Genomic DNA, 26,328 nt, shown 5'->3' with positions numbered 1-26,328 from the left:
AAACATGAAAGCAGGAAAAATACAGCACAGATCCTGTTGCTACCATGCCTACCCATACTCAGGTTTCTGGATGTTCTTGAGAGAACTTAAGGTATATTAGGAAAGAAGTGTTAAGTTTCTTAACCTGTCAACAGGAGAGAACTCCTATGATGTCTTCACTGTCAGATATAGAAGATTGTGTCTGATGTACTGCCTTTCATAGCTTTTCAACGCGTTGCGAAGTTAGACACAGAACATGTTCTGAGGTATGTGACAGCCTTTCATACCCTTCAGGAGGGTCGACAGTCAGGATTTAGCTTCAGTGGTGCAGTTCTCCTTCTGACTCCCAGGAAGATGTGGTTCCCCTTCTCCCTGAGTGGGGAAGCTATCCACTGAAGTACAGCAAAGCTGTATACAAACTAGGAAATTAACAAACAAAAACTATACTTAGTGACAATCAGGACTGCATCAGGATACACACATCCAACCCAAACCTTAAATGCACAGAAATAAAGAGGGGAAAGACTGCTGTATTCCACCAAATTTTTCTGTTGCCAAAGCACTCTTGATAACACACTCTGAAAGGCTTTCACTTCCACCTTTGGTGGGGGTAAAAAAAACCCAAACCTCCTGTGCTTTCATAACATCAGCTACAAAAGAAAGTCAGCATTTGCTCTCACATATTTCATGCACGTTAACTTCTATTGCCTTTACACTAGAAAGGGTTTACTTGATTGTGTTTGAGTGCAAATCTACTGGTGATAGGCTGCTGTCTTAACTTTATAAACGGCAGTGAAAGCCTTTGGAGTGCGCTACCAAACAGCAATGCAGGCAGTATGAAAGTGGAAATGAATGTAGAAGTCCTTCCCTCTACCTTTATATTTCTATACTTTAGAGTGGGTGGATGGAGGGCTTGTAACCCAATGCAATCTTAAACAACACTAAATATAGCTCTGTCTGTTAATATCGGTCAGGTAAAATACCTATTAGATTTACCAAAATACATAATTTCCTTCTTGGTGTACAGAAGGGACTGCTAAGTCACAGCTTGAGCACTAACCAAAGTTTCCATCGTATTCTAACATCTCGTCTGCCCTGGAGCAGAACCTACTAGTTATGTCAGCTGGTAACTTGCAATGATGCGGTTTATTATGCCAGACAGATTTTTATCTTTTAGGAAAAGAATACCATGTACTAAAATTATTTTTGTCTGATTTCTGGCTGAAGATTGTACATGTCCACAGTGCAATTAGGATAATAGAAACCAGAACAGATCTGGCTACAGTCTATGACCTCTAGTAGGAACCATCCAGCAATTTGGAAGGACTGGGGAGAAAGGAAAATAAACTGTTTAGTTTAGAGCTGCATCTAGCATTTTAGAATTCCTCCTGTAAGGAAGATCGTTCTCAAGCACTAATGGTTAAATTCACTGCAATGCAAAATCAATTTAGAGAAAGAAAAAAAATACCTCAACTCACAGATTAAGTCGTTTCATCCACGAACTTAAGTTAAATCAGATATCCTTCCCAGATGGGAATTATCCTTTCTCCTCACAGCTGTTGAGAACAGACTTTTTAGCATTTGAACGTCCTAAGGAAATACTTTAAGAAACCGCATTTTCCAACTTCAGAATTCATTTTTAAGTGGTTTTCAGCTCAAATGTTTACAATGATTTTGACATGGAGTACAAGTTGTCTGAAGTAACACCTCAGAGAAGGAGTCTTCTGAGAAAAGCAGATGTATCTCACATGATTCTCTAGGTGGAGATCAGAAACTAAAGAATTAGAGCCTTTCTGGAATTTGTTACACATCTGTGATGAGACTTTCCTTTCAACACAAGATAATCATTGCAATTACACCTGCAATTACCAAATTTCCTTCCAAGAAACAGTGCCCTCGAGATCCCCAATCAAGCATGTTGTAAGCATTCTTCAGTGTCCTTTACTTCACAATTTTCCTGTTAACAGTCCTCCTCCAGCAGTTCCAAAAATCTCAGCCTCATGAGGGCCATGATTTGCAATATGTCATTATTACCAGGATAGTCATCTCCTGCTCAGAATCAGGAGCACTATTTTTTTTTCATCTCATTTTTATAACTGCCCATATAGGTTAAATTGGGTATGCATGTAGGGGAGTCCATGTTTCACTGCATAGCACATATGCGCTCAGAGTTCGAAGGTAGCTCAATTACTCTGAATGAGACCTGAGGGATTCTTAAATGAACTACAGCTTTCACTTTTGAGAAGCTGCTTCTCCCATTTTTTCATGGGACTTGAGTAAATACATTAACATGCTTCCAACCTTGTCTGTGACATATTCTAAGGCAGCTGCTTTAAGTTGAATTCTTTTAAATCTCCATGCATTCTGGTGATTTGGTTGACAGTGTTTTCTTCCTGATGCAAGAATCCTGAGAAAACAAGCTTCTACCCACACAACCACAACTAGTCTTCTATGCAGAGTTAAGGGGGCTTTGTAATTCTGAAGAATCATCTGCTGGAAATGAAGGTGCAATACTTATGGCTCATTGCACTAATTACCCTCTCCCTGCCTTCCCAGCTCACCTTTCCAAGGTGCAAAGCAACTCTAATCTGTTCTCAGCAGAAAGGGGGCTGATCTAAACTGGTGATAAACACCCCAAAACCTTTAAATACTACTAAACACAAACATGCACTGATGTACCTAATGATTTTGTTTAGCTACACTGGTAAACTTTGTTTTAACAAAGGAGAGATCATTTCATCCTTGTTTTTAGAAAAAGATGTGGCAACATTTTAGAAGACAGAGGATTACCAAGGGTAAGACTCTCCACCTAAAGCCTTACTTTACATGTCTGAGTAGTGGATACAAGATTCAAGAATACTGCACAAACAAAGCACTTACTCCTTCACTCAAACAGGACAATGGTGGCACAGTGAATACTTACACAGCGCATGCACTATTGAAGTAGCTTCTGGTGCACTAGAAGTTTTTTAAGTTACCTCTAGGACTCTTCACAACTGCATTTTCAGTAGATGAAGAGTATGAAAATAGAAATCCTGATGTTTTGAAAAAATGCTCTAATAACAAACTTCACTTTCTATTGCCACTTTCAATAATTATTTCTTTATGGAATGACTTGTACGGATATCTGATTTTGCTTAAGCTCTTCTGCAACATTCCTATTCAATTGTGCATCCTGGAGCAACTCCCTGACAGACTTCGGGAAAAACAAAGTGAAGAAAACATACTGGGCTGGACTGTTCCCAAGAAAACACTCTTTTACTTTTGAGGAAAGGCAGAAATGGCCTTCTAGGGGCAAGCATGCTTCTCGCTGTTTCTAAGGTAGTAGCAGCATTGATAAAGCATCCAGAAGATTTTTCACTGCAAGAAAAGCAAAAGCAAAACAACTTTTGCCCTAGTATACACAGTAGTAACTACCTTCTCTGCATTGTTAATTGTACAGCAATTGCTGATGCAGGAATAAACAGTAGTATAGTTGCTGATTTTACACAGTACTTTTTGTTGGAAATTCAGCTAATCCACAGATTAACACACAAGGCATAATGAAGGAAAAATCAAAATTCTTGGAGCTCTACCAAGGTTAAATTAAATAACCATACAATTCTCTACATCTGACAAAAAACATCGTCTTCAGTGGTAGAACTAAAACCTTGACTGAGAAAGCTGAAGAAAACACAACTCTAGGAGGTTTCCACGCTCACAGTTCCACTTCCATCTTAGTCATGTTCTTACATCACACAGGAAGGACCTATAGGGCTTTCCACCTTTAAGTTTTGTTTTCTTGAACAAGTATTTCCAAAGTTGGGTGAGCATTCACCCTTAATTCCAGAAAGCTTAGTAGAGACTGATTTATATTCTACAGAACTATTAACCTCATTTCTTATGCTTTCCAAGATAAAGATGAAGACCTTATTGAATGTATTAAGACTTTATGCTGCTCCTTCACCAGCTTAATATTCTTTGTCTGAAAGAACGAATAACCAAGACTGCAAGAACCACCTGCAATGGATATCATACACTTTCTCAGGAAAAACATGCAGTGTTTTATAATCTCCTGACAGTTTTCTGCCAAAAGAGAAGTAATTCCATCCCTTGGATGAAGAAAGTTAACCACTTCATGATCCTTCTGATCATGCAGAATGAATAATCCTGAGCCATCAGAAATAAGACTAGCAAGTGTCAGGCTGCCTTCTTTGCTATGGAGCAAAGAAATACTCTTTGGACACTTTTGTCAATGCATTATGGGATTCCGCTTACCTTCTGAACAAACATGCTTTGTTTCCCCCAGTTACTAACAAGTGAGATGAATATTTCTGATGTCTAGTATTCCTGCTATTTATTTCTCCTCCTTAAAAAACAGATATCTTCAACCAGAAAGGAACTTTATCCAAGGACATGAAGTGATAAGACAAGGGGTAACAGCTTTAAATTGAAAGAGGGTAGATTTAGATTAAAGAAAGAAATCCTTCACTCTGAGGGGGGTGAGGCACTGGAACTAGTTGCCCAGAGAAGTCATGAATACCCCATCCCTGGAGGTGTTCAAGGCTAGATGGGGCTTTAAGCAACCTGATCCAGTGCGAGGTACCCCTGCCCATGGCAGGGAGGTTGGAACTGGATGGCCTTTAAGCTTGCCTTCTAACCCAAACCATTCTAGAACTCTACGATTTCCACACATCCTAAGAAAATATTCTATCCAGTGAGGGCAAAGAGCACTGAGAAGCGCAACTTCAACAGAATTACATTTAATTTACACAAGAAGACTTTCATTCAACTACCTTGATGAGAACTTTTGTGTATGCGTGTGTATATATATTTCTCAGAAAAAGCCTAGTTTCACTACAATTTGTTCTTTCTATCACCTCTTGAAAAGAGAAGGAATGAGGTGTTGCTCTTGAAAGCCAAGAAGAAACTTTCCCCAGTGCAGCTGTCCTGAAAAAACTCCATATCCAGGGAAAATAAAATGTATTTAGCAGTTCCTTCTTTATCTAGTCAAAGAAAAACTTTTATCTGGGACAGACATAGTCAATCTCTCATTTACACCATCTTGGTACAAGTCCTGGGAATTCCTACCAGGATGACACCAAGTCCACACTCAGAACTAAGATGTGGTCTTTTGAAGGCCTAATTGAAAAGACTAACGTAAAGAAGTGAGACTTTCATTTGTGTATCCGTGCTATCACTTATAATGAACAAAGTTTGGTTCAATCAGAAGGGACAAATCCCAATGCAACATGTCAGATACTTTCCAATATTGTTCAGTTCAATTAATAGCAATTTTAGATTTGGCTAAGCACAATTGCCTGTATCAGGAATTATAAGAAAATATAAACAGGAACAAAGAAAATATTTTACAATGTAGGTATTTGTAACTTGTGGTGAAATCGAGAAGCGTGTAGAGTTATTTGAATCTCAAAGTTTGTAGCTTACTCTTTTCATACTTGAGAATTTCTGTATCATCTCAGTGACTGCCAAAGGTATGAAGCAAGTTTTTCTTGAGCTTAGCCTCAATACTGTCATTCTCTAGCACGACCACCTACCCCTCTTATAATACGTAGGTGACTACTAAACCACTTGAATTCGAGACAATGAGCCTTTGAAATATTCTAATTACACACAGAGCCTATAATATGCTTCTGCTTATATGTAATCATGTATCTGTGACTGTGTATACACACAAATATACGCTTTATACACAAAGAGGTGTATTGCCTGCTGTGTGTTTCTTCTACCCTGCAAGACAAAGATTACTGATCATATCTGAAAAGGTTACCTGGATCTGGGCTCTGTTTCCAGCTGTTATATTAGATATTGTCCAGCATGCTTCCTTTTTGATAGATTCTTTTGGGCTGCTTAGCAAGTGCAGTAAACTTTGAAGGGCTGAACAATTCAGAATAACCTAAATACAAAAGAAGCACAAACAAAAAAAAAAAAAAAACACAAAAAAACCCACACACCTTAGTGAAATTTCAGGATAAAGAATCACAGGAACAAGGATTACAATGTCTTCAAAATCTAAAAGGCATATCCCACCAGATGATTACAAAGAGTTAAAAAAAAAAAACCAAACCAACAAACCAGCAAGAACTAAGAAATAAAAGTTTGCAGAAACACTAATGACCAAAACAACTGAATAATTCAGGTAAGAGATAATGCCTTCACTATGATCTCAGTGTGACCTGAACACACTAAGCCCATTATAACTGAACAAACATAAGGTGACATTATTTCCCTGTCATCTTGTTTTCAATATTCTTGTACACTTGGAAGCACCAACTATTTCTTTTCCACATCAGCTGGCACAGTAGGGCAGATTGTTACCAGTGTTGTGTCCAGTGACATTATGAGTAAGCAATTTTTGTATTGCCAAAAAAAATTGTGATTTTATAGAGCAGAAAAGTTGCAGAAAAATATGCATTTCCAAAATCAAAATGTTAATTGCCCAAACTACAAGAGAAAATGCTCTGTAACAGGTATGTTACAAGACAGAGTACTCCATTGTGTCACGTGTGTAGCAAAAGGCTTTTTGACCCTCTAAAAGGGCCTAACAAGACTCAGTGACTAAAAAATGAAACACTTTTTTTAATTAAATGTCAACTACCACAAAGTCTACCAAGAAGCATGGTAGTTATGCCTTTTATAGCAAAAGCAGGCAAGAAACAGCAGCGTGCTACAGAATTTTATGAGATATTCTTCAGTCTGTTTGTGGAGGTCAAAAGGATGAGAGACTCAAGCAGAATCATGGTGATGACTTCAGATCATGGAATCTGAGGACTCAATTCCCTTGCTCCTATGCCACCCCCTCACTCCCCCATCCCTACAACCTTTCAACTACACATTAATATTAAAAAAGCAAATAATATGGTTCAGGATTGCATCAGATATCTTCTGGGACAAATTTATGTTTTTCTTCAACTTGGTCATCTACAAGAACTGGCAATTGTTAATAGTTGGAAATAAATTATAACATAAAAGCAGGTTTGTGCTCTGACATTGCAGAGAAGTTTTCAGGCAACTGTCTCGTATGTTGTGTTCATACTCAAAAATGTATCAACTGTCAAAGCTGGACTCTTCCTTATGATTAAGGATTTTTATACATATTCTGCACTGCTCTTTTGCACACAGCACAATCTGCAGGCTGGACTCTCAAGATATCCTAATAGTTCCCTAGAATTTTAAGAAAGCTTACAGTACGCTCCTCTGAAAAAATTGTGCACAACAAAAAAACTTAAACATTTCCTTGAACTAAAATCTAAGATTTATGCAGTATTTAATAACCTGCATTTATGTGCGATTCAGTGATTCCTTGTGGTTTTGTTTTTAACCAAACAATGAAATTACAAAACCATCTCAGTCATTCCTATGAGTGATCTGCAAAACAAATGCCACTAGAAGAATACAAGAACACCAAGTTAAACAAAAAATATTGTAACAATCAAAAAATCATGTTAACCTCTTCCTAGTGCTAAGACATTCAAACAGCATCCTGATGCTGCTAGCTCATCTTCATCTCTGATCTCATTGTCACAGAGCTACTGAATTCCAAAGGAGGTACTTAAACAAACCAAAGAGTAAACATTAAAATAAGCTTAAAGATTAGGAACCTGAATTTGAACTTGCACAGAATTTACAAGGAAGGAGTAATTTAACACTTTGAGTCAGGAATCATAAGCTTTATGCATCTACACCTCACTGAAAATCCATCTTTCTCCATGTCATCTCACACCTCTTAACTGCTACCACTGCCTCCACTGCACACTCCTCCTCACGTGCAGCTACTACAACTTCTTGATCCCATTTCTGGCATCAGTTTTAGCAAAGTCAACAGCCCAACCCAGCAAGTGTCTCTGAGCCTGCCACTTCAACCCAACTGGGTTGTGCTTTTGTCAGACACCTCTGCACCAGACAGGCATGCTTTTCAGTTCCTGAGCTAGAGATGGAGGACAGGAGTCAGTTTCAAAAGCAGTACTGTACTTTGCTTCCTCATATTATCAATGACACCTCACAAAAGGGTGTCATAATGCACAAAGACGTGGGGAAAAAAAACTTTACCATAAGGTACAACAGCAGAAGCCCATAACGGAAGCATCTACTCTACCTGTAAAAAGAGATTGCCACCAGCCAGTGGATCACTGGTAACATGTATATTCAAGGCGTGGACTCACTGCTCTCTCAGATTCTAAAAACTGGTCGGAGCAGTTTGCTATCTCTTACAAACCCTACCAAACCCACAGGTAACAACCTGGTGCCCCTGAAGCATCAGGTTTCCTGGCTTCCAGTTTAATTCCAATGCAGTAGTGGGAGGCACTACCTCCTACTGATGCTTCTTCAAACATGTACGCAGTTACATACCATCCAAAAATCTAACCAGACACTCTTTCTTGGGATATTCATCATACCATCTGCAGCATGAAATGATGGCCCTACCACAACACATCATTGAGCATAAAATTCAGCCTAAGGGGCAGACTTGCTTTAAACAAACCAGAAAAAACACCCAGATCTTGAAGGATATGGCACAGCTATATCCCAGACAAAGCTACGTAAGAATCACCAGCAGTTCAGAACTGAGCAGAAAAAAAATACAAAAAACATTTTGAGGCAAGTGTCATCAATCCTTCACTTTTAAACTTCAAAAGGAACAAGAAGAGGTGCTTGTGAATAGGTTACCACAACAAAGAGAAAGATGAACTGCAGTAGGACACAAGAGAAAGTGAATCCATACCTGGGTTTGGATATCGTCTCCTGTGACAATGTTCCCAACAGCTCGTAAGGCAGGAGACACAACTTTGTAGTCATTGTGCCTAAAATTACCAAGAAAGATCTAAACATTAACCATCCTGAAGCATCTCTACCTTTACATCCTCAAGGAAAGAACATCCATCAGCCAGGGAAAAACTTCCTTATTAAACCTGACTTAATTCTCAGTATCTGAATCAAAACACTCTTTGATTTTAAACTATTGGTAAATCTTTTTAGGGTTTCTAAATAGTTAGGCCTTTAGATATCATCCAGCAGCATAAAGATATAATATTAATACAAGTACTTCAGAGTGTAGGCATCCGTGGGAGTCAAAAAGGAATCAGCTTTAACAGTGTAACACAACGGAGCATGCACAAAGGCAGATAATAAGAAAGAGGGGAGGCTGTGTGTTTAACCCCTGCAGCTGTTTGATCATCATCTGATATTATATGCATCTTCATTGTTAAATAGGGTTTAGAATAGGAAGGGTGAAGTAAGGGTTTTTTCCCCTCAAATGAAAATACTTTTTTATAAAAAGGTACCTTAGGTACTACATTCTGCTTGTTAATCCAGCATCAGATTTGCTTTAACCTTAAAAGCCTTAATAGTCTTTTTTATTTACATCACTGAAACCCATTATTTCTTGTTCTTAGGTAACAATGTTCTACATCCTTCCCTTAGACCTGAAGAAATTGCTCTGAGCAAGGCCAGCCTCCGTGACCCCAACTCCCATAGCTACAATTTACTGACCAAAGCGTGCATATTCTCTTTACATTTCAAGTCCCTGGAACTGTCGATTCTAGTAAATTTTATTATTTCTTACATTTCTATCTTTGCTATCCTTCGGCAATTTCATTGGTAGATAATTATGACATCGACCTCAATGACACAGAGAAAATTCCAGTATATATTATGGATTTTACAAAAATATAGCCATTAGGTGCAGGGGGGAAAAAAAATTTCTCACAGAAGAGCAAAACTACAGTAACAAAATTTCCACTCTTTGTTACTCATGACAAACAGAGAAGACAACACAGACGAGAAAAATTAAAAGTCAAATCTTGCTTTTTGAAAATTACTACATCTCAAGACATATCTAATTAAACTTCCTATTGTTCGAACCTTGATTTCAGTGAAAAAAGCAGATAGCACAATTGCTTAGAACAAACTTCTTACATTAGCAATTCCACAAGTCTTCTGCAGACTCCTGCATCAATCACAGCCTGGATTTTATCATTGGGGCCATCAGACAAATAGGACAAAGCCCAGCAGGCATCAGCTAACACATCTGTATCATTGACGAAGAGCAACCAAGAGAGCACACTAAGACAAGGTGAAACCTGTAAGACATTAAGAAGAGATACGTACACTGTGCAAATAAAATGGTCAGAAGATTTATTAACATGTTGGTTAAGTTTCTGTGACATTATAGGACTAGGCACTGCCATCTCAAGGTTCAATACTCAGAAAATTTCACCCCTAGGAGGCACTTGTTTGCAGGGCTGCAGCTACAGGAGGAGCATATCAGCAGAAAAGCACTATGAGAATTCCTCAGCCTCTACAGTAAAATGTCAGGCAACTTAAACTCATACTTGTCCACTAAGCTGTGCCATAGTTTGCACTGCAGCAGCCAAGTTGTGTAAAGTTTTGTTCTGTGGAATGGTCACCTCCACTACAGGAACAGTAACAAAAAGCTAGGAGGCAACAATATAAAAACAGCGGGTGTGAACATCTGCCCAAAGGACTAAATAAATTCAAAAACTTCATCTGTTAGAAGCCCATCACTGTTTCAGACAAATGCCAAATTATTTCTATTAAAGTTTCACCACCCTTACTGCTTATTTGTCTATTACCATCTCACATCACATTTCCTTTTAAACTTCTCTTACCTTGGCAAAATCTGGAGGAGGATTCTTCCCTCTGCAGAGGTTGGATAGAGCCCATACAGCATTCCGAGTCATAGTGAGACGGTTCTGTTTTGAAAGTAATCTAAAACAAACCCACAAAAAAATCCAAACTTTGCTTTTTAGAAATCAAACCCAGGCAACCTTCTAGGGTCAATCACATTAATCATTAAAATAAACTCAGGCCTACATTTTAACATACAACAGGGCAAAACGTGCTACATCTTTCCTCTGTAAAAATACAGTGGAAAAAAAAATCCTGAGGAAACTCATGCTTGATGGCTGGATACTCACACACATGCTGGACACATGAATCCTGTACCCTAGCAAGAACAATAACCATTAGACTAGAAGTGTGTTCACCTAATTACCAAGACACTGATGTGGCAGATTAACAGTCAAAGGATGCAGGAACTGTGACAAAATTACTCCAAGTAGAAGGACACACAAGTAGTTTAGGAGAGTACTCTGCAAGGAACTACATTATTATGTCAGTCTAAGAGTATCAGCCTCACTTTTACACTTTTATATGTTAACTATTGAAGGAGAACAAACTTTATCCTCAAAAAACACATACAATCAGGTTTAGGATTTCCCAAACATTCAAGATAGTCATGCGTCTCACAGCAAGCACCACTCACAGACTTTCCATGCACGCTGGCTCCAGTTCCAACATACAAGAGCCTTGCCCATTGGATTCTTTTTAGAACATGATTCTACAGACCACCCCAAATCAGTATCTTCCTGCAGTTGTTAAGGGCAGGCATCCACACATCAGCTGCAGGGTTCAGCTTCTACTCAGTAAGCCACAGGAAGCCCAACAGTACGATGAACTGCAATACTGACACCTTCGTGGAACCTGCATACCAGAACTGCCCTCTCACATTAGGACTATCACACTGACCAAAGCTGTGCCAGCCACTGGTACGCTGTGAGTCCCCTTACGTGAGATCAATCCTCACACTGACAAAGACGTCCGTGGAGTTGTATACTTAAGTCAAACAGTGTGAAGCCTCTAAATAAGGCAATTTCACACACAACGGGAGGGTTAGAGACCTGGATTTTTCAGCATTAGAAGGAGACTGTGTAAGGTTGTTAAGGAGATATAATTGCTGCTTACAACAGTTGAAAAGGTGGATACAGAAAAGGGGAGGCCAGATCCTTTTCAAAGGTGCATAGTGACAGGACAAGGGGCAATGGTCACAAGGTAAAACACAGGGAATTCTGATCAGGTACCAAGCATTGGGTTTGACGATGTTGTGGTCAAATACTGCAACAGGGTGCCCCATATGGTTATAGAATCTACATTTGATATTCCAAATTTGATGGTGAATTTGTTCAGCAATCTAATCTGGCCTCAGCTTCTATGAAGAAAGGGTTTGACAAGATGACTTCCAAAGGTGCCTTGCAACTTAAATTGTTCTATGACTCTAGTAAGCCTAGGCACCCGTCCATTCTGTAGAATAAAGTAGTTCCAGGTCGGCTACTCCTAAAACACATTTCCATTTTAGCCCCAATGCAAAAGTAGTTTGGGAGCCTCCATTAAAATCTGGTTAGTCCAAAATTTAAAAAGTCATTATTATTCTCTAGGGCAAAACCAAAACTTCAGTATTATCAGACACTCAAGCAAAATTCTGGAAAACATATGAAAACAGACTTACTGCAATAAAGGAGGCAGGATATTGCAGTCCAGTACATAGTCTCTGCACATAGTGCTGTCTCCAGCAATGTTGCCAAGAGCCCACACAGCCTGCAATGAAAAACAGAATAGTAATTACTTTTACTCTCACAATTCAACCAGTTTAGTATATGTATTAGAGTGGGAGATGCTCTGTTCTCACTGTTACATACTTGACAACATACAAAAGGGGAATGCATTCTGGCCAAGTATTACGTATATGCACCCAAGCTCATTATATCATTCAGGAATATTTACACAGATCTAAGAAGAACATGAAGACAACCAATATGTGTGTCTCCACATACTGTGCAGCCATATATAACCTTGCTCTGTCCACAATATAAGAGATGAGCTTATCTTCTCAAGTTTCTTAACATAACAGTTCTACACTCTTCCCGGTTCAAGTCTGGATGTTCACAATACAAGTCAAGCAAGTTTGTATCTCCCCAAAAATGTTCATGTAGAACAGCCCATATTAGTAATTCCTAAGAAGCCATAAAAGCATGCATTGTTTACACCATCAAATTAAGAATACTGACACCAACTAAGATGAAAATGAGAATCTAAATGCAAGATAAAACAATATTCAGAATCAAAGAATTCAGGTGGGCACTGGCAAATATTCTTTAAGAAAAAGCTATACAACACAGACCCAGTGATACCTGTTAAAGACATAGACATGACAAAATGCAAGGACAGGTATTTTCTTCTTTGGACATCAGTACTAATGTAACCCTTAATTTTGAGATTAAAAGATCTAACACACCAGAAGATAATTAAAGCAACACAAAATCCATCTTCTATAATATTATGAGAATGAAAAATGTAATTGTTTTTGATTTATACATTTGGGTCAAGGAGTGTTTTTGATCAGGGCGCACTAGCACATGAGCTATAACTGAGAAAATAATTACAAGTCTATATGAAGTATAAAAGCCATTTGATTAATTCCATGCAATTTACAGGCAATATTTTGTCACAGAAGAATGTATGGAACTCACATTTGCTATTTATTTCAAGTTAGCAGAGGGCTAAGTGTCATAGATAGATTTATCTGTTTATTTGCCAAGCTCCATACAACACCTACACAACCACTGGGAAGACCTCTAATACTGCACATTGAGGACAAAAGCAGTCCTGTTTATCATAGACAGCAGCTGCATGTCCTCACCAAATTTCTCTTCAGCTGAAGACTATATATTTCGCAGCAGTCAGATGCGTTACAGTGCATAACTATTTACTCAACTGAACACACACAAGTTCCCCACACAAAATAAATATCATCTTCTCCCCATATCCCTACTTGAAATAAATTACCCCTCTAAAAAAAAATTGACAGAATAAGACAAATTTGTTACCTAAAGGAAGTTCTCGGATAATCTGAAATAAGCTTATTTATTCATTATCAATAGGACATCAATTGACTTTTTGCATTATATTCTACTGCAACATGTTTGTAAAAGGTGTAAAAAAAGATGCTACTTTATAAAATAGGCTCAAAAAATCTCCTCCAACCACACTCAAGACCCAAACCCACTAGGAAATCTCTACAAAATTAATACAGCTAAGACCAGATAACAAAATGTTTATACAGAAAGTAGATACAGATGCCAGCTTGCTAGATACAAAATAAAAAGATTCCTCTTCTGTACCAGTATTACCAACAACATCATAGAGAGACTGATCAATCGGAAGTGCCTGAACTGCAGTTTGTTAAAAGACTAGGAGACTGTTCTGGGGAAGGATTAGTCTGTTTTGTTCTCCTACTGTTTTCCATGCTTCTACTGTCAGCCACAGGCAGAGACAGGGCACTACGCTACACTGACCTTTCCTGTGAAAAAGCACAGCCATTACTACGTAATATCCCCCCCAAAACTGATCTTCATCATGAAAATTCAATTTTACATTCCAATTCTTATTATCTTACAGCTGTTGTGAGAATAGTTGTCTTGAGATAGAAGTATAACCTTGGGCCTAGCAGCCTCGTGGAATCAAGAGAGAGAAGGCAGCTAATGGGAAAAACTACCATGAGAGACAGAACATATGCCACCTCCTGCAAAGTATCATTTATATTACAACTGAAGAACCCACACTCATTGCCCACTGCAATGCTTTTTTTTCTGCAGCAATGAGAAGCCTGGGGAATGCATCAAAGGTTTCAGCTAGTTCTAAAGAAAATTGTGGATCTTTTTAAAATATTTAAAGGGAAAAATTTTAATTTGCAGTTATTTCCTTTTATCGGATAACTTTGTATTCCTTGCCTGAAAACACTTACACACATTTAAATGGCCCTGCAAGCTGTATTTTGCTTGTCTGTGGACTTTGTTTCTGCCATTATAGTAATATCTATTTTTAGGCTGACAACAGTGATAATCACTTAATCCAGGAATCCATTCTGACCCTGAATGACAGATTGGTTTTGCAACAGCAAATCTCACATCAACAAGTCTGACCAGAGAAGTCAAATAGTGTCTGTACTGCTTTCCCACTCTTGATTTTTCACAGGAAGAGAAGCTGGGCTGAGTAGCCTGGTATCACAGGACCGAGTAAGAGAGGAGACAGAAGAAAAAAAAAAAAACAACTCCATGTAATGCTAATAAATGATAGCACACAAGATACAAAGAGAATGAAATATCTACAGAAAAATACGTGGTTTCATTCAAAACAGAAGATGTCTTTCCTCAAAGAATTATTTCAGCTCCTCAGATAAGTGAGTAACATAAGCTGAGCTCATTTAAACTCTTCTCGTCACTGTTGTAAATACAAAGCTTCATCATGGTTCCCACAGACAACATGGGAACAATGACAAGTATCTTCAAGGTTTTTCTGAATAATGTTAAATTATTTCCACCACTTGTTTTGAGCACTCCTCATGATGCAAATGCCTTGCTTGCCATAACATTTTCTAACTTCATTCTGTGCATATCAAATATTTTTATCTTCTTTCTGGATAGTTGCAGAGGTAAAAGGATATTTAATTCCAGTAAATTTCAGAGTTTATTAGATCAAAAAAAAATTTTTTCCTCTAAAATATTTCCAATTTTGGTACTTTCCAATTTCTACATCCGCACCTGAAGATGAAAAGAACCTGTAATTTTAAGATTTGTAGTCTGACTTTTTAACAAACACCTTAGATAGCGAAGTTGTGTATAAACCGAAAATGCAAATGCTGCCTTGTATTGACAGCATCTATTTTTATACACCTGTATATATTTCCATTTATTGCTAATTGTGGTGTACAGTGGCAGGTGTCCAGTTTATTTCACCCATCACGGACCTCCAGTGTTTTTTCCTGCAGTACTGGACAACTTAAGTAGTCAAGAACAGTGAAGTGCAAGTTTTATAGAGTACTGTTGAGCCATATGGTGCCTTCTGCAAATAAGCCGCACACTTCCTGACAACCTTCCACTTACCCCTGGATTCTGAAGACTCTCAGCCATTATTTCATTATTCTTTTAGATATTTAAAACAAGTGAAGTCCTAAACCAACTACCAACAGTGCATAAGTCTGTGGCACTTGCTGAAGAACTATTAGGAGAGAGAATCATCAGTTTCTCTACTTTTGGCCACTGACTTCGGAAATGAGTCTAATGCTGGAGATGAGGACAGTGAAGATTAGCTTGCGTACAAATGTGATTGGATTAGCGGGTACAAAGAAGGAAGCTAGAAGGTCAGATTCCTAGGAGATGACTTCTACTCTGCCTCAACACACAAAACACCTTTCTTCCGGTGGCTGGTGTCATCACAGTTCCTTATTTCTCATATCTTGTCCATTCAAACAGAAAAAGTAGCTGATACTCATGCCTCAGTTGTTCTTCCTGACTTTGATTACTAAGACCTAGTTAGTAGGACTGCTGATGGAAAAGCCAAACATAACTCAAACACAAGACTTGCAGGCCCCCTCTAACAAACGATCCCAAAGGAGAAAAGGGCAGCTGGGAACACTCCTGCCACCAGCTGTCCAGCAGAGCATGACACACAGATCAACCTTAAGCATGTCAATAGGGCTTTGATGGAGTCCTTCATTATGAGTTATTTCAGGGTTACTTACCTAAATTTATAGAAGTCTTTTGGAAGAAAAAATTGTGATAAGTGGCAAAAAGCTAGGGCATACACCACTGACTAAATCAAAAAACCAGTACATGAAAAACAGAAAGCAGAAAGGGGAGGAAGATGTAGACAAAGAGTTTTTCAAAAATAATAGAGACGTAGATTCTGACCACTGATGATCCACTGATTATAGGGAATATCTGAGAAAGACAGACACACAATATAGTGAATGAAAGAGTTAAAGGATGGGTAATTAAATGTCAGCCTGCATAGCTCAATGAGAAACAGATTTTCTGAAAAGGCATACGACATAATTTCATTAAAATACATGTTGTTTAATAAACAGTTATGAAGATTCCTTCACACTGACTTCTATAAAACTACTGATTTAGAATCACACCAGACCCTAAGTAGCATATGCAAAAGAAACAGTGCAAAACATTAGATTAAAAATGGCTTATAAATATGAAAAATAACTGCTGGAAAAATCACAATCTGGTAAGGTAAACTGGTATCTGTTCCTGAGCCACTGCTCAGGGAAGTCTGAAATAAAAGATACATCCAATGCTGTAAGTCTGTAAGACTTACCTTAAGACAAAAAGAGTGGATAACTATTAGCCAGTAAACCAAATTAAAATAATATTAAATGAGAAGCTTTTCATTTTGCTACGAGACTTACTCAAAATTATATTGCTACTTACATTTCCTTTGACATAATTACGATCCCACTTAGCACAGTGAATGGCCTATAAACACAGCCTTCAATACTACTTTTTCTCTTCATCCTTTACTACAGCTTGTAGGGCTACCTTTTGGCTTATCTGCCCTGAACACATAGGTGTATATTTTCCACAGTTTCATGCATTTTGGTAATTTGTTACAAAGGTAGCAAGAGCTGCTTGCAAATCACAGAATGGTTTGGGCTGGAAAGGATGTTAAACATCACCCAGTGCCAATCTCCTGCCATAGAGACACCTCCCAATGGATCAAGGTTGCTCAAAGCTTCATCCAACCTGACCCTGAGCACCTCCAGGGATGGGGCAGCTACGACTTCTCTGGGCAACCTGGGCCTCATCACCCTCACAGGAAAACATTTCTTCCTAAGATCTCATCTAAATCTCCCCTCTTTCACCTTAAAACCGTTCCCCCTCATCCTATCCCTGCACTCCCTGACACAGAGCCACTCCTAGCTTTCCTATTTCAGTACTGGAAGCTGCTGTAAGGTCTCCTCAGAGCTCTCTCTACTCCAGGCTGAACAACAAAAATTCTCGAAGCCTGTCATTGTACGGGACATTCTCCAGCCCTCAGATCATCTTCATGTCCTCCTCTGGACTTCCTCTATCAGATCCACGTCAATAATAATCTTGACAGTACTGCTGAGAGAGAAGAATCATCATTTAACAGGGGATAAAATTATAGCCAAATATCTTCCGGTTTCAAAAATTCAGCCTGAGAAGCCCAGATTGGCTCAAAACACAGACCTAACTACAGAAGTCACTTGCTAAAGGGATGAAAGGCAAGTAGTTCACATTGAGCATTCAAAAAACCACAGAACTAGTATCTACTTACTGAAAACTGATATAAACACTGTCCAGCATCAGACACTAAGCGGCAGACGCTTTTATCTCAGAAAGCTGCAATTGCCTTAATCACAAAAATCAACCCCCTTTTCTCTCCTTCATTCACTACAACCCTGCTCCCACTTCAACAAACAGGGCCACGATGTGACAAATGAAAGCCTCCTTTACTACCCACTGATTTGTTACCAGGGCGACAATCTGTGCACAGACTAAATGAGACTCGTCTCATCTGGAAAAATACTATGCCATTGTGTACTAATGCTACCCTGTAACGCACAAGTACAACAGCTAACATTTAAGTGCTTAAGGCTTTTAATTTTTGTTTTAGTAGATATTACTGTGAAGTGTTTGTGTTTTTAAAAAGCTGTTGGAAAACAATTTCTTTCATGTTGGCCTGCCTTAACCCCAAAGCTGGCTGTAAGCAGGGATGCAACCTTTAGACCTGCAGCACAGAAACCCACCACAAGAAGGTGTAGGTAACACTTTGCAGTGGTACCTTTTCCTTCTTCAGCACAGCTTACTATAGAGCAATTTGTAACTGGTATTTAAAGACTTACTGGTAACAGAGAGATCATGGATTCAGCACCTGAATTACATAAAAAAAATTTCTAGTAATTATAACCCACTCTGCCTGCTGGCAATCTGATCTTTAACATGTCAGCAGAGAGAGAAGGAGACAAACTACTTCTTAACTGTGGTCCCTAAGCTCTTCTGTTAATTCACATATCCTAAAGCTGAAGGCTGCACAGCTCATTCTAAATAGGCTCACTCTTCCCACCTGCTCTCCAAACATTAGCAGGGACAGTAACAACCACCTAATTGAAAAAGCAAGTTAGCTCTTGCATAGGAGATCATTAGGAGCAAAAAAAAGTTGGAGTCGCCCTTACCACACTCAAAGGATCAATCATAATGCAGGAACAGCACTGTGTAAGAGATGACTGAATTTGGAAAGTCATGTCACCAATTTCAACCCCCCAGACCTACACTGTAAAAAAGCATCATATAGCTAAGTCTGGATGGATTTCACACGGACAGAACAGAGCACTTATCTGACACTTATGCAAGCCCCCTATCACATTTCTAATTTCTACAACAAAGACACATTTCCTCAAAGAAAGCTAAAAATATGGAAGAAAAAAGATACATCTTTCCTTTAATATAATTTTCTCATGCACCTGAACTGAATTTCTCTAAAAAACCTTTTCCAAAATAATTCAGCCTGAGACAGACAACTGAAAATGGGAAATTACAGAGCAGAAGAACTAGAAAGCTACTGAGTGAAAAAAAAAAACACCTCTCTTGTGGAAAATGTTAGGCCCCTTTAGGTACAGGTGGTACATTCTCAGCCAGCTACAGGAGAAAGGCAAGTTACACAAAGCAATCCAATGCTTATGAGTCAGGGCTCCTCCAATCATGCATCTCAATGCAGCCAAATGCAAGGTCAGACATCTAGGAACAGAGAACAGAGGTCACACTTACAGGATGGAGAACTGAACCCTGGTTGTCAGTGATTCTGAAAAGAACAATGGATCATATTGGATAATTGGCTTCACCTGAGCTTGCAGGCAGCTTCTGTGGCAGAGTCCACAAAGACATCTTGGATATTTACACACCAAAGTGTCGACTAGAAATGAAAATGAGGCACTATCTCTGCAAACAGCTTTGTTGCAAGAGCACTACTGGAATATCGAATGCTTGTAACTTCACCATCACAAAAAGATATAGTAACAAAGAAATTTTCATAAAAGGATCACCAAAAAAACCAAACCAACCACCACAGAAATACCCTCATAATGAGAATTCAGAGCTTATTTCATTTGCTCACTCAAGAAAAGCTTAAGCTACAGTCTGGAAGTAGCCAGCAGAAAAAACGGAGAGCCTACTAATTGAGTAGACAATGAAACAAATGCAAACACCTGGACCCAAAGCCAGCCAATATGGTACAGTAGAGGTACATACTTTCATGTTAGGATTAACTGAAAATCTGTTTGTTAACATGATTAATATTTCATCATCCTAAGTCTTCAAAGCAAGATTATATGTCTAAAATACATCCTTGTTCAAACAAAAGTTATGAACCTCATGTGGAAATTACTGACTCAAATGTTTGGTCTGTGCTTTACATTGATCCCTCTGGGCCTTAAAGAATATTCATCTGCTCCCTAAAGAACATAGAGAGCAAACTATAATTTTCTCTATAGAGAACAAACTATAATTTCCACTCATGCTTTATCTTCAGGAGAAACAAGCACGAACTTTCCATCTCTAAAGCAATTTTTAAACAAGGCTTCTTGAAATCCTCAATACACAGAAAAAGATTAACCCATTAGAGATCAAAGTGCATTATCCCATAGGCTGTGGTTAAATATATCATTTCCAGAATAATACGATACTTGCTTAGACATCTTAATACACACTAGGCACAAAAAGACTGTTGCGCAAACTGACAAACACTACCTTTCTTCTAAAGGATTTCTTACAGGATTAGCCTTGTTTCTTTCTGGGGAAAGGGAAGTAAAAAAAACCAAACAAACAAAACCAGAAGCAATCAACCCAAACAAAAAACCCAAAACCAAACAAAACAAGAAAAACCCACAACTCCACAAACCATCACATTTACACAAAAAAGCCCCAACACCATTCTTAATCTTTACCTGTTCCTGTACATCTTCAAACTCTGAACTAAGCAGCTCTATGAAGATGGGGACGGCTCCTGCTTGGATCACTATTTGAGTCTGAAGGGAATTTCCGGAAGCAATGTTAGTCAGCACCCACGCAGCTTCAAACTGAAAAACAAATACAAAAGCAAGTTTACTAGAAGTCTTCTGTACCACACCTGAAAAAGAAGGCTAAATATCTTGTAAAGACAGAAAGAATTGGTGTTGGGAAAGTATGAGGTATTACTAATTAACACAGAGAATTTGCAAAGTAAGAAACAGAACTATACAGTTAGAGTTATTGAAATCACTCCAAATCAAAATTTGCAGGATTTCCTTAGGAGAACAAGTTCAAGTTCGCTGTGGCTTTTCAAACACTACTTTTTGCTACTCAAGTGTATTATCTTTGGTCTGTTCTACTGCCTTTCCTTACCAGCTAAGTACCTATGCAGAAAGAAATCTTTCCCCAAGACATCTGCTATCCACATTCACTGCACAAGCAGTGATCTTCCTGAAGATGCACACAGACATTTTTTTATCAAAACTTGATGGATGTAAAGCAAATAAAAGCTATTCACAACTCAGACTCTCGTTCTCTCCAGTCACACACCCACAGAGAAGAAACACTATGTATAAACAGATTAATTAAATTTAAGAACAAATTTCTCTCTCAAACCTGTACTTTACTTCATTTATAAAATACATTTTGCTTATGAGCTAATGAAAAGATCTCTCCATCTTTTGTGGAATGAAGTTCTGTTAAACCAAGCTGTTTCCCACACCTAACTTGAATAAAGGGCAAATAAGATGATGCCTGTACAGAAAGGTTAGCTGAGTTTCTCTCCTCCCTTTCCAGAGGGGACACCTGATGCTTCAGGATGTATAAACTAAGGAACAGACACATGCCAATGGGCAAAGGACAGAAAAACAAAATACTTTACGATCACTAATTAACATGAAGAAAATCTCCTTCAAGGGATGATCTTTGTATCTGGGCAATACTGTTCTTTTTTCAGATTTATCTCTCTATCACAAAGATATTGCACATAAGGCAAATTTACTTGTTCACTTATGATTTAAGTGATCATAAAGAAGAAGGGAGCTTTTTTAAGTCTTGAAATCACTTGAGTCAAAACTGGACAGAGGAATTCCAGACAAATCAGGCCCTCCTATCACTAATACCAGAAGTCCAGGTTTTCCTGGATATTCCATTGTCAACTGAGCAGTAAAACAGAGCACAAAATCACAAAGTTCTAAAATCACCAACATGGAAGAGTTTCCACATTCAATCCACCACACAAGAAGCTACAGTATCTGGGCAAAAAAATACTTCAGGTGTTTCCAGAATGAGTTGAAAAATCCTTTCCAACTACAGCTAGGCTAGAATCAGGAATGCTTAGAACAGGAAGCCCAAAATCCATACTTGTGCCAAGGACCACATTTGGGAATGTGAACAGAGTAATAACAAATTTGAATGTGGTCAAGAAGAACTCCTTAACTGATCAGTAAGGAGTTCTACCAGCAGACCCTAAACGGCCAAGCATGCAGACAGACTTGACAAAGTGAAGGAAAATTAACCAGTCAGAATGAAATATCATGAGCAATGTACCCAGTATTATATTTCATCACTTTGTTACAAACTCATTAGGACAAGCTTCTAAGCTTCAATTTAGACTGACTTTTGCTCTTTTCACAACTCTTGTTCCCATCAACAGTCTAGAAACAGAATTGCTAGAAACAGTCAAGACAGACAAGCTTTGTTATCCAAGTGAAGAAAGGTAATTAAGCAAATCACTGATATTTTCTACTTAATTTGCATCACCAAATGCCTTCGTAACACAGAAACATGTATTTATATCCATATACCTGTAATGTACAGTTTTCTTTTCGTTTGAGGAACTCCACAAACCTGGCCACCACTCCTGGTGTGCTTATGACTTCATCTATAGGAGGATTTGGTTCTATTTAAAATAAAATGCAAAGTTAAGTAGATATTAATTTCTTTGTAGTGAAATTCTCAAATTACTGCATCAAAATAACATCCAATGACATATCAACTCCTCTTTTCTGAATGTGTTTTCTTTTTCTACAATACTGTTCAACCTTCACTAAAAGGCAATGGATTCCTATCTGTCACTATAAGATGACTCTGGCTTGAATTCTGAGGTAATGAGGTACCACATGATTCAAAACTCTAACGGACTCAGTAATTTAGGCAGACCAGCTTCACAGTAGCAGTTTTGCAAACTCACCCTGACATGCACACATGCAGAGCCCAACTTCAGTAAACCAGCATGCCTGAGCCACAGAGACACTGCCTACATTATTTAAACCTTCAATACAGAGCAGACAATACATCTGCTTCCCTTGGTAGTTTTATGCATTTCAAGAACAGCAGTAACTGTTATATACATGTAGCTGACATTTCGCATAACAGAGCTTTTCCCAGAAGTTTCTGTATGAAATTCAATCTTTATTTCTGTCAAGATGAAAACGTATGCCAGGGATGCTTCTACATTTTTTTCAGAGCAATTTTAGCCCTTACCTTTAGAAAGAAGCTTTCGGAACTTCTGAGTGGCTGAAAGCTGCTGCTCTGGACTATTGGAAAAAATCATCTCAATCATATCAGAGGTGATGACTGCGCTCTAGGATTCAGAATAAGAGAGAGCAAGAGGGAAAAGAAAATATGGGATTAGTGGTAAAAGGGATACAACGTTTGCTAAACTGGAATCAAGTTTACCTCTTATCGAACAAAAACCTAGATAAGACCAGTATGGAGGGCAAATGAGTCATCATAGATGTATGTCTACATAAGCGACATCATTCTTAAGTGCAGTCTTTCTTCTCTGCAAGTCAGAATTCAAACTTTACCTGAACTACGGCAAGATAATTACTCTTCAGAACCTCTCACCAATATTCTCTCCCCCTTTTTTTCTACCTACCCTTCTCTAAAATAAATGTAAAATGTAGTTTAAATTGGAACAGCAATTACTGCTATGCAAAAACACCGCTTTGATTATGCTATTGTTTAGACTTCTGCAACATGTACATTCCGAGTCACTTCCTCACACCAAAACGTACAGGACCTGTCATTTTTAGAAGAGCTGACAAATTGAATGCTTGTCATCATAATCAAATAGATTATTCAATTTTCCATAATACTGAGGGGTTTTCACTAATATAGCTAAATTAAATCAGTGACCTTTCTTATGTCAGGTAAAACCTGACACGCTGTTCATCACATATGTAAATCCCTGTAAACAAGCACAAGGGAAGTCAGATTTTTTTTCTTCAACTTCTTCTGATCTAAATCCTTAGATAGAACTGATCCAAACCCTCAGACAGATAGGGAGACAGATGAAAAATACTTAAGCTTTGCCTTTAGCAGCTGCCTAACCGCTCTAAATTTTAAGACCCTGAAATTAACGATATGTAAAATAGGGAACTGTTTATAGGTAGTCCCTATCTCAATTAGATAGGGTCCTTGCCTCACTTTTTAACCAGCTGTTCATTTCATAATCGCTTCCACACAGATTATTAAATTGCATTTAGGACTTGTCTGATGCTTAAAGACTATCTGGAATAATGAAATAATATATTGCAATACTGATCTACTGCATTGCTGCATATAGGCATTTCTTTGTTTCTCACTAATTTTCAAGACAGGTATAATCACCAACAGAAACCAAATCTAACCTTATTTCTATGAAATAATCATACATGGATACCCTTGAATACAGACACAGGGATGAAGAACAGGATTCAGACTTTAAGTGAGGACTGCATTTTCGTTTATACTCTCCATTACAGCCTGAATCTCTTATTTTCCTTTCCAGGGAGAGGACTGTGGTAACAAAACAGGGAGAAAGCTGAAAAGCCTAACTTTCACTACAAGGTTTTTCTGTAAAATGGAATTCCAGGTTGGAATAGAATTCAAGAACACATGCAGAGAGATAAGCTAGGCCTACCTCAGTTAACAACACCCTAGCTAAAAATTGTGCCACCTGGGATCAGCTAACAGATTTCCACCTAGCTCCTCTTTACTTTGTAAACTGCAATATCACATTGTCTGGTTTGTATTCCCATGTTTCAAGTATCGTGAATTTCAGATTAAGAAAAAAAACAATTCTGAACAACAGTTGATAAAATCATCCATGACGGTGAACATCAAAACCAGGAAGCAATCAGCCCATCCAGATTTTCTCACCAGCATATCCACTGAGAAACCACTCACTCTGCCCTTGACATTTCTCTCTCGCGTAATCTGTTTCAGGGCTGTTCACTGAGACAGGTGTCTAAGGGCCGTTCATAAGCTCTCTGAATGTCATTTCCTGCATTTACTGGAATTCCACTCCCCTCAAGCCACTGCTCAGTTTCAAACACTGTATTACTTTCTCATCACTTACAGAAGTCATCTCCATGTTGTTCATCTGAGCCTCATGGAAGCCGCCATCCGACATCACTTCCTCCTCTGCTTCTTCCTCAGCTGTTGCAACATTTCGACGTTTAAACAACTAAAAGCAAAAATATTTAATTCATATTACATAGCAAACATATACAAAAAATTACATAAACTGCCACCTGAAAGAAGCCTGTATGCTGGCTGCAGGACTCCTCCTGACAGAAAGTAGAGGAAGTTTAGTCATGGACCAGATGAAAACAGTAACATCCTAGAATACCAGTTCCCAACATTACTGAAAAATCCTCACTGATATTCCCTACTATTCTTTACCATCCCCCTCATCTATGAGCTATCTCTAGCTTCCAGGTAAATGCTTTCTTGCAATTGAGTGGCAGAGGATTCTGGGGCTCAAAGACCTGAAAAACTGCCACATATAAAAGACATTTGCAGAATCCCTGCAGAGGCTGCAGTAACTGAGTTACCGCCGCAAAGAGGGGGCTTTGGAGTACGATCACACAGGATTGGTTTAAAGAAATTGTACTGGGATGAACAGAATTTGGTTGCTACCCCTTAGAGAATGTACCAGTTTCACTTGTCATCAGGAGAACTACAGCAGCTACAGCTTCTCCGTTTAATCCAGCGGTCTCACTGGAAGAAGCATCAGCAATGACAAGATGGGTCTGGGGGCGCTGTTTGGCCTATTGAGCTCAGGCAAGAAGACACCAGCAATGAGCCATGTCAGATTTGCACCACTGCAGACAGGCAAGACGGAGCCCTGACACAGACCTGCTGTTACTTTTCTCCCCAGAGAAGATGGGGAGAAAACAATATGCAAAATGGCTAAGTCCACAGCAACTCCACGTCAGTGACAGACATCCTTGTGGAATGCTATTCCCTCTAAGCCGCTGTATGATGTGCCCACTCAGGCTTAAATAAGCATGCTCAAATCTTAAACAATCTTAAACCAAAACTTATATGTTGGTAAGTTATGTGAAAATTCAGAGGCTTGACGTTGTTCTCATGGAGCTGTTCGAAAAACAGCCAAAACCAGCATATTTAAACAAACTTAATGACCTGTGTGTCAAATACATAAAAGAGAAAAACCTGCACAAGGTCTCAAATTGCAGAGCTGCAGATTCTGCTTGCAGCTCCACTTCTGTTCCACTGTTAGTCCAGTTCAGATTAACACTTTTCCTTAAGAAGAGGAAATACTGCCACACACGTTACTTAGCTTACCTGTGGTAATCACATCTGAGGGAGGTCAGAGGCATAGATAAGAGAAAATGACTCATTTTCCTAATTTAATAAGGGCTTTGTAAATAAAACTGATGATGTT

At 38.5% G+C, this 26,328-nt stretch overlaps 1 protein-coding gene across 4 annotated transcripts in view; it reads right to left on the bottom strand.

The window, feature by feature from the left end:
- Positions 1–26,328, bottom strand: part of KPNA1 (karyopherin subunit alpha 1) — a 77,957-nt gene that overhangs the window by 12,137 nt on the left and 39,492 nt on the right. For all 4 annotated transcript variants that reach the window (XM_069866344.1, XM_069866369.1, XM_069866351.1 and 1 more), the window contains 9 exons: positions 24,997–25,104; positions 23,136–23,235; positions 22,457–22,551; positions 20,588–20,719; positions 12,284–12,372; positions 10,608–10,707; positions 9,895–10,058; positions 8,702–8,780; positions 5,750–5,875 (listed from right to left, as the gene is read on the bottom strand). In XM_069866344.1, coding sequence (XP_069722445.1) covers positions 5,750–5,875; positions 8,702–8,780; positions 9,895–10,058; positions 10,608–10,707; positions 12,284–12,372; positions 20,588–20,719; positions 22,457–22,551; positions 23,136–23,235; positions 24,997–25,104 — 993 coding nt within the window. The remainder of the gene's footprint in view (positions 1–5,749; positions 5,876–8,701; positions 8,781–9,894; positions 10,059–10,607; positions 10,708–12,283; positions 12,373–20,587; positions 20,720–22,456; positions 22,552–23,135; positions 23,236–24,996; positions 25,105–26,328) is intronic.

This window comes from Phaenicophaeus curvirostris, chromosome 1 (assembly GCF_032191515.1).
Source record: "Phaenicophaeus curvirostris isolate KB17595 chromosome 1, BPBGC_Pcur_1.0, whole genome shotgun sequence".
Classification (NCBI taxonomy): Eukaryota; Metazoa; Chordata; class Aves; order Cuculiformes; family Cuculidae; genus Phaenicophaeus; species Phaenicophaeus curvirostris.
This window is presented reverse-complemented; position numbering and strand designations above follow the sequence as displayed.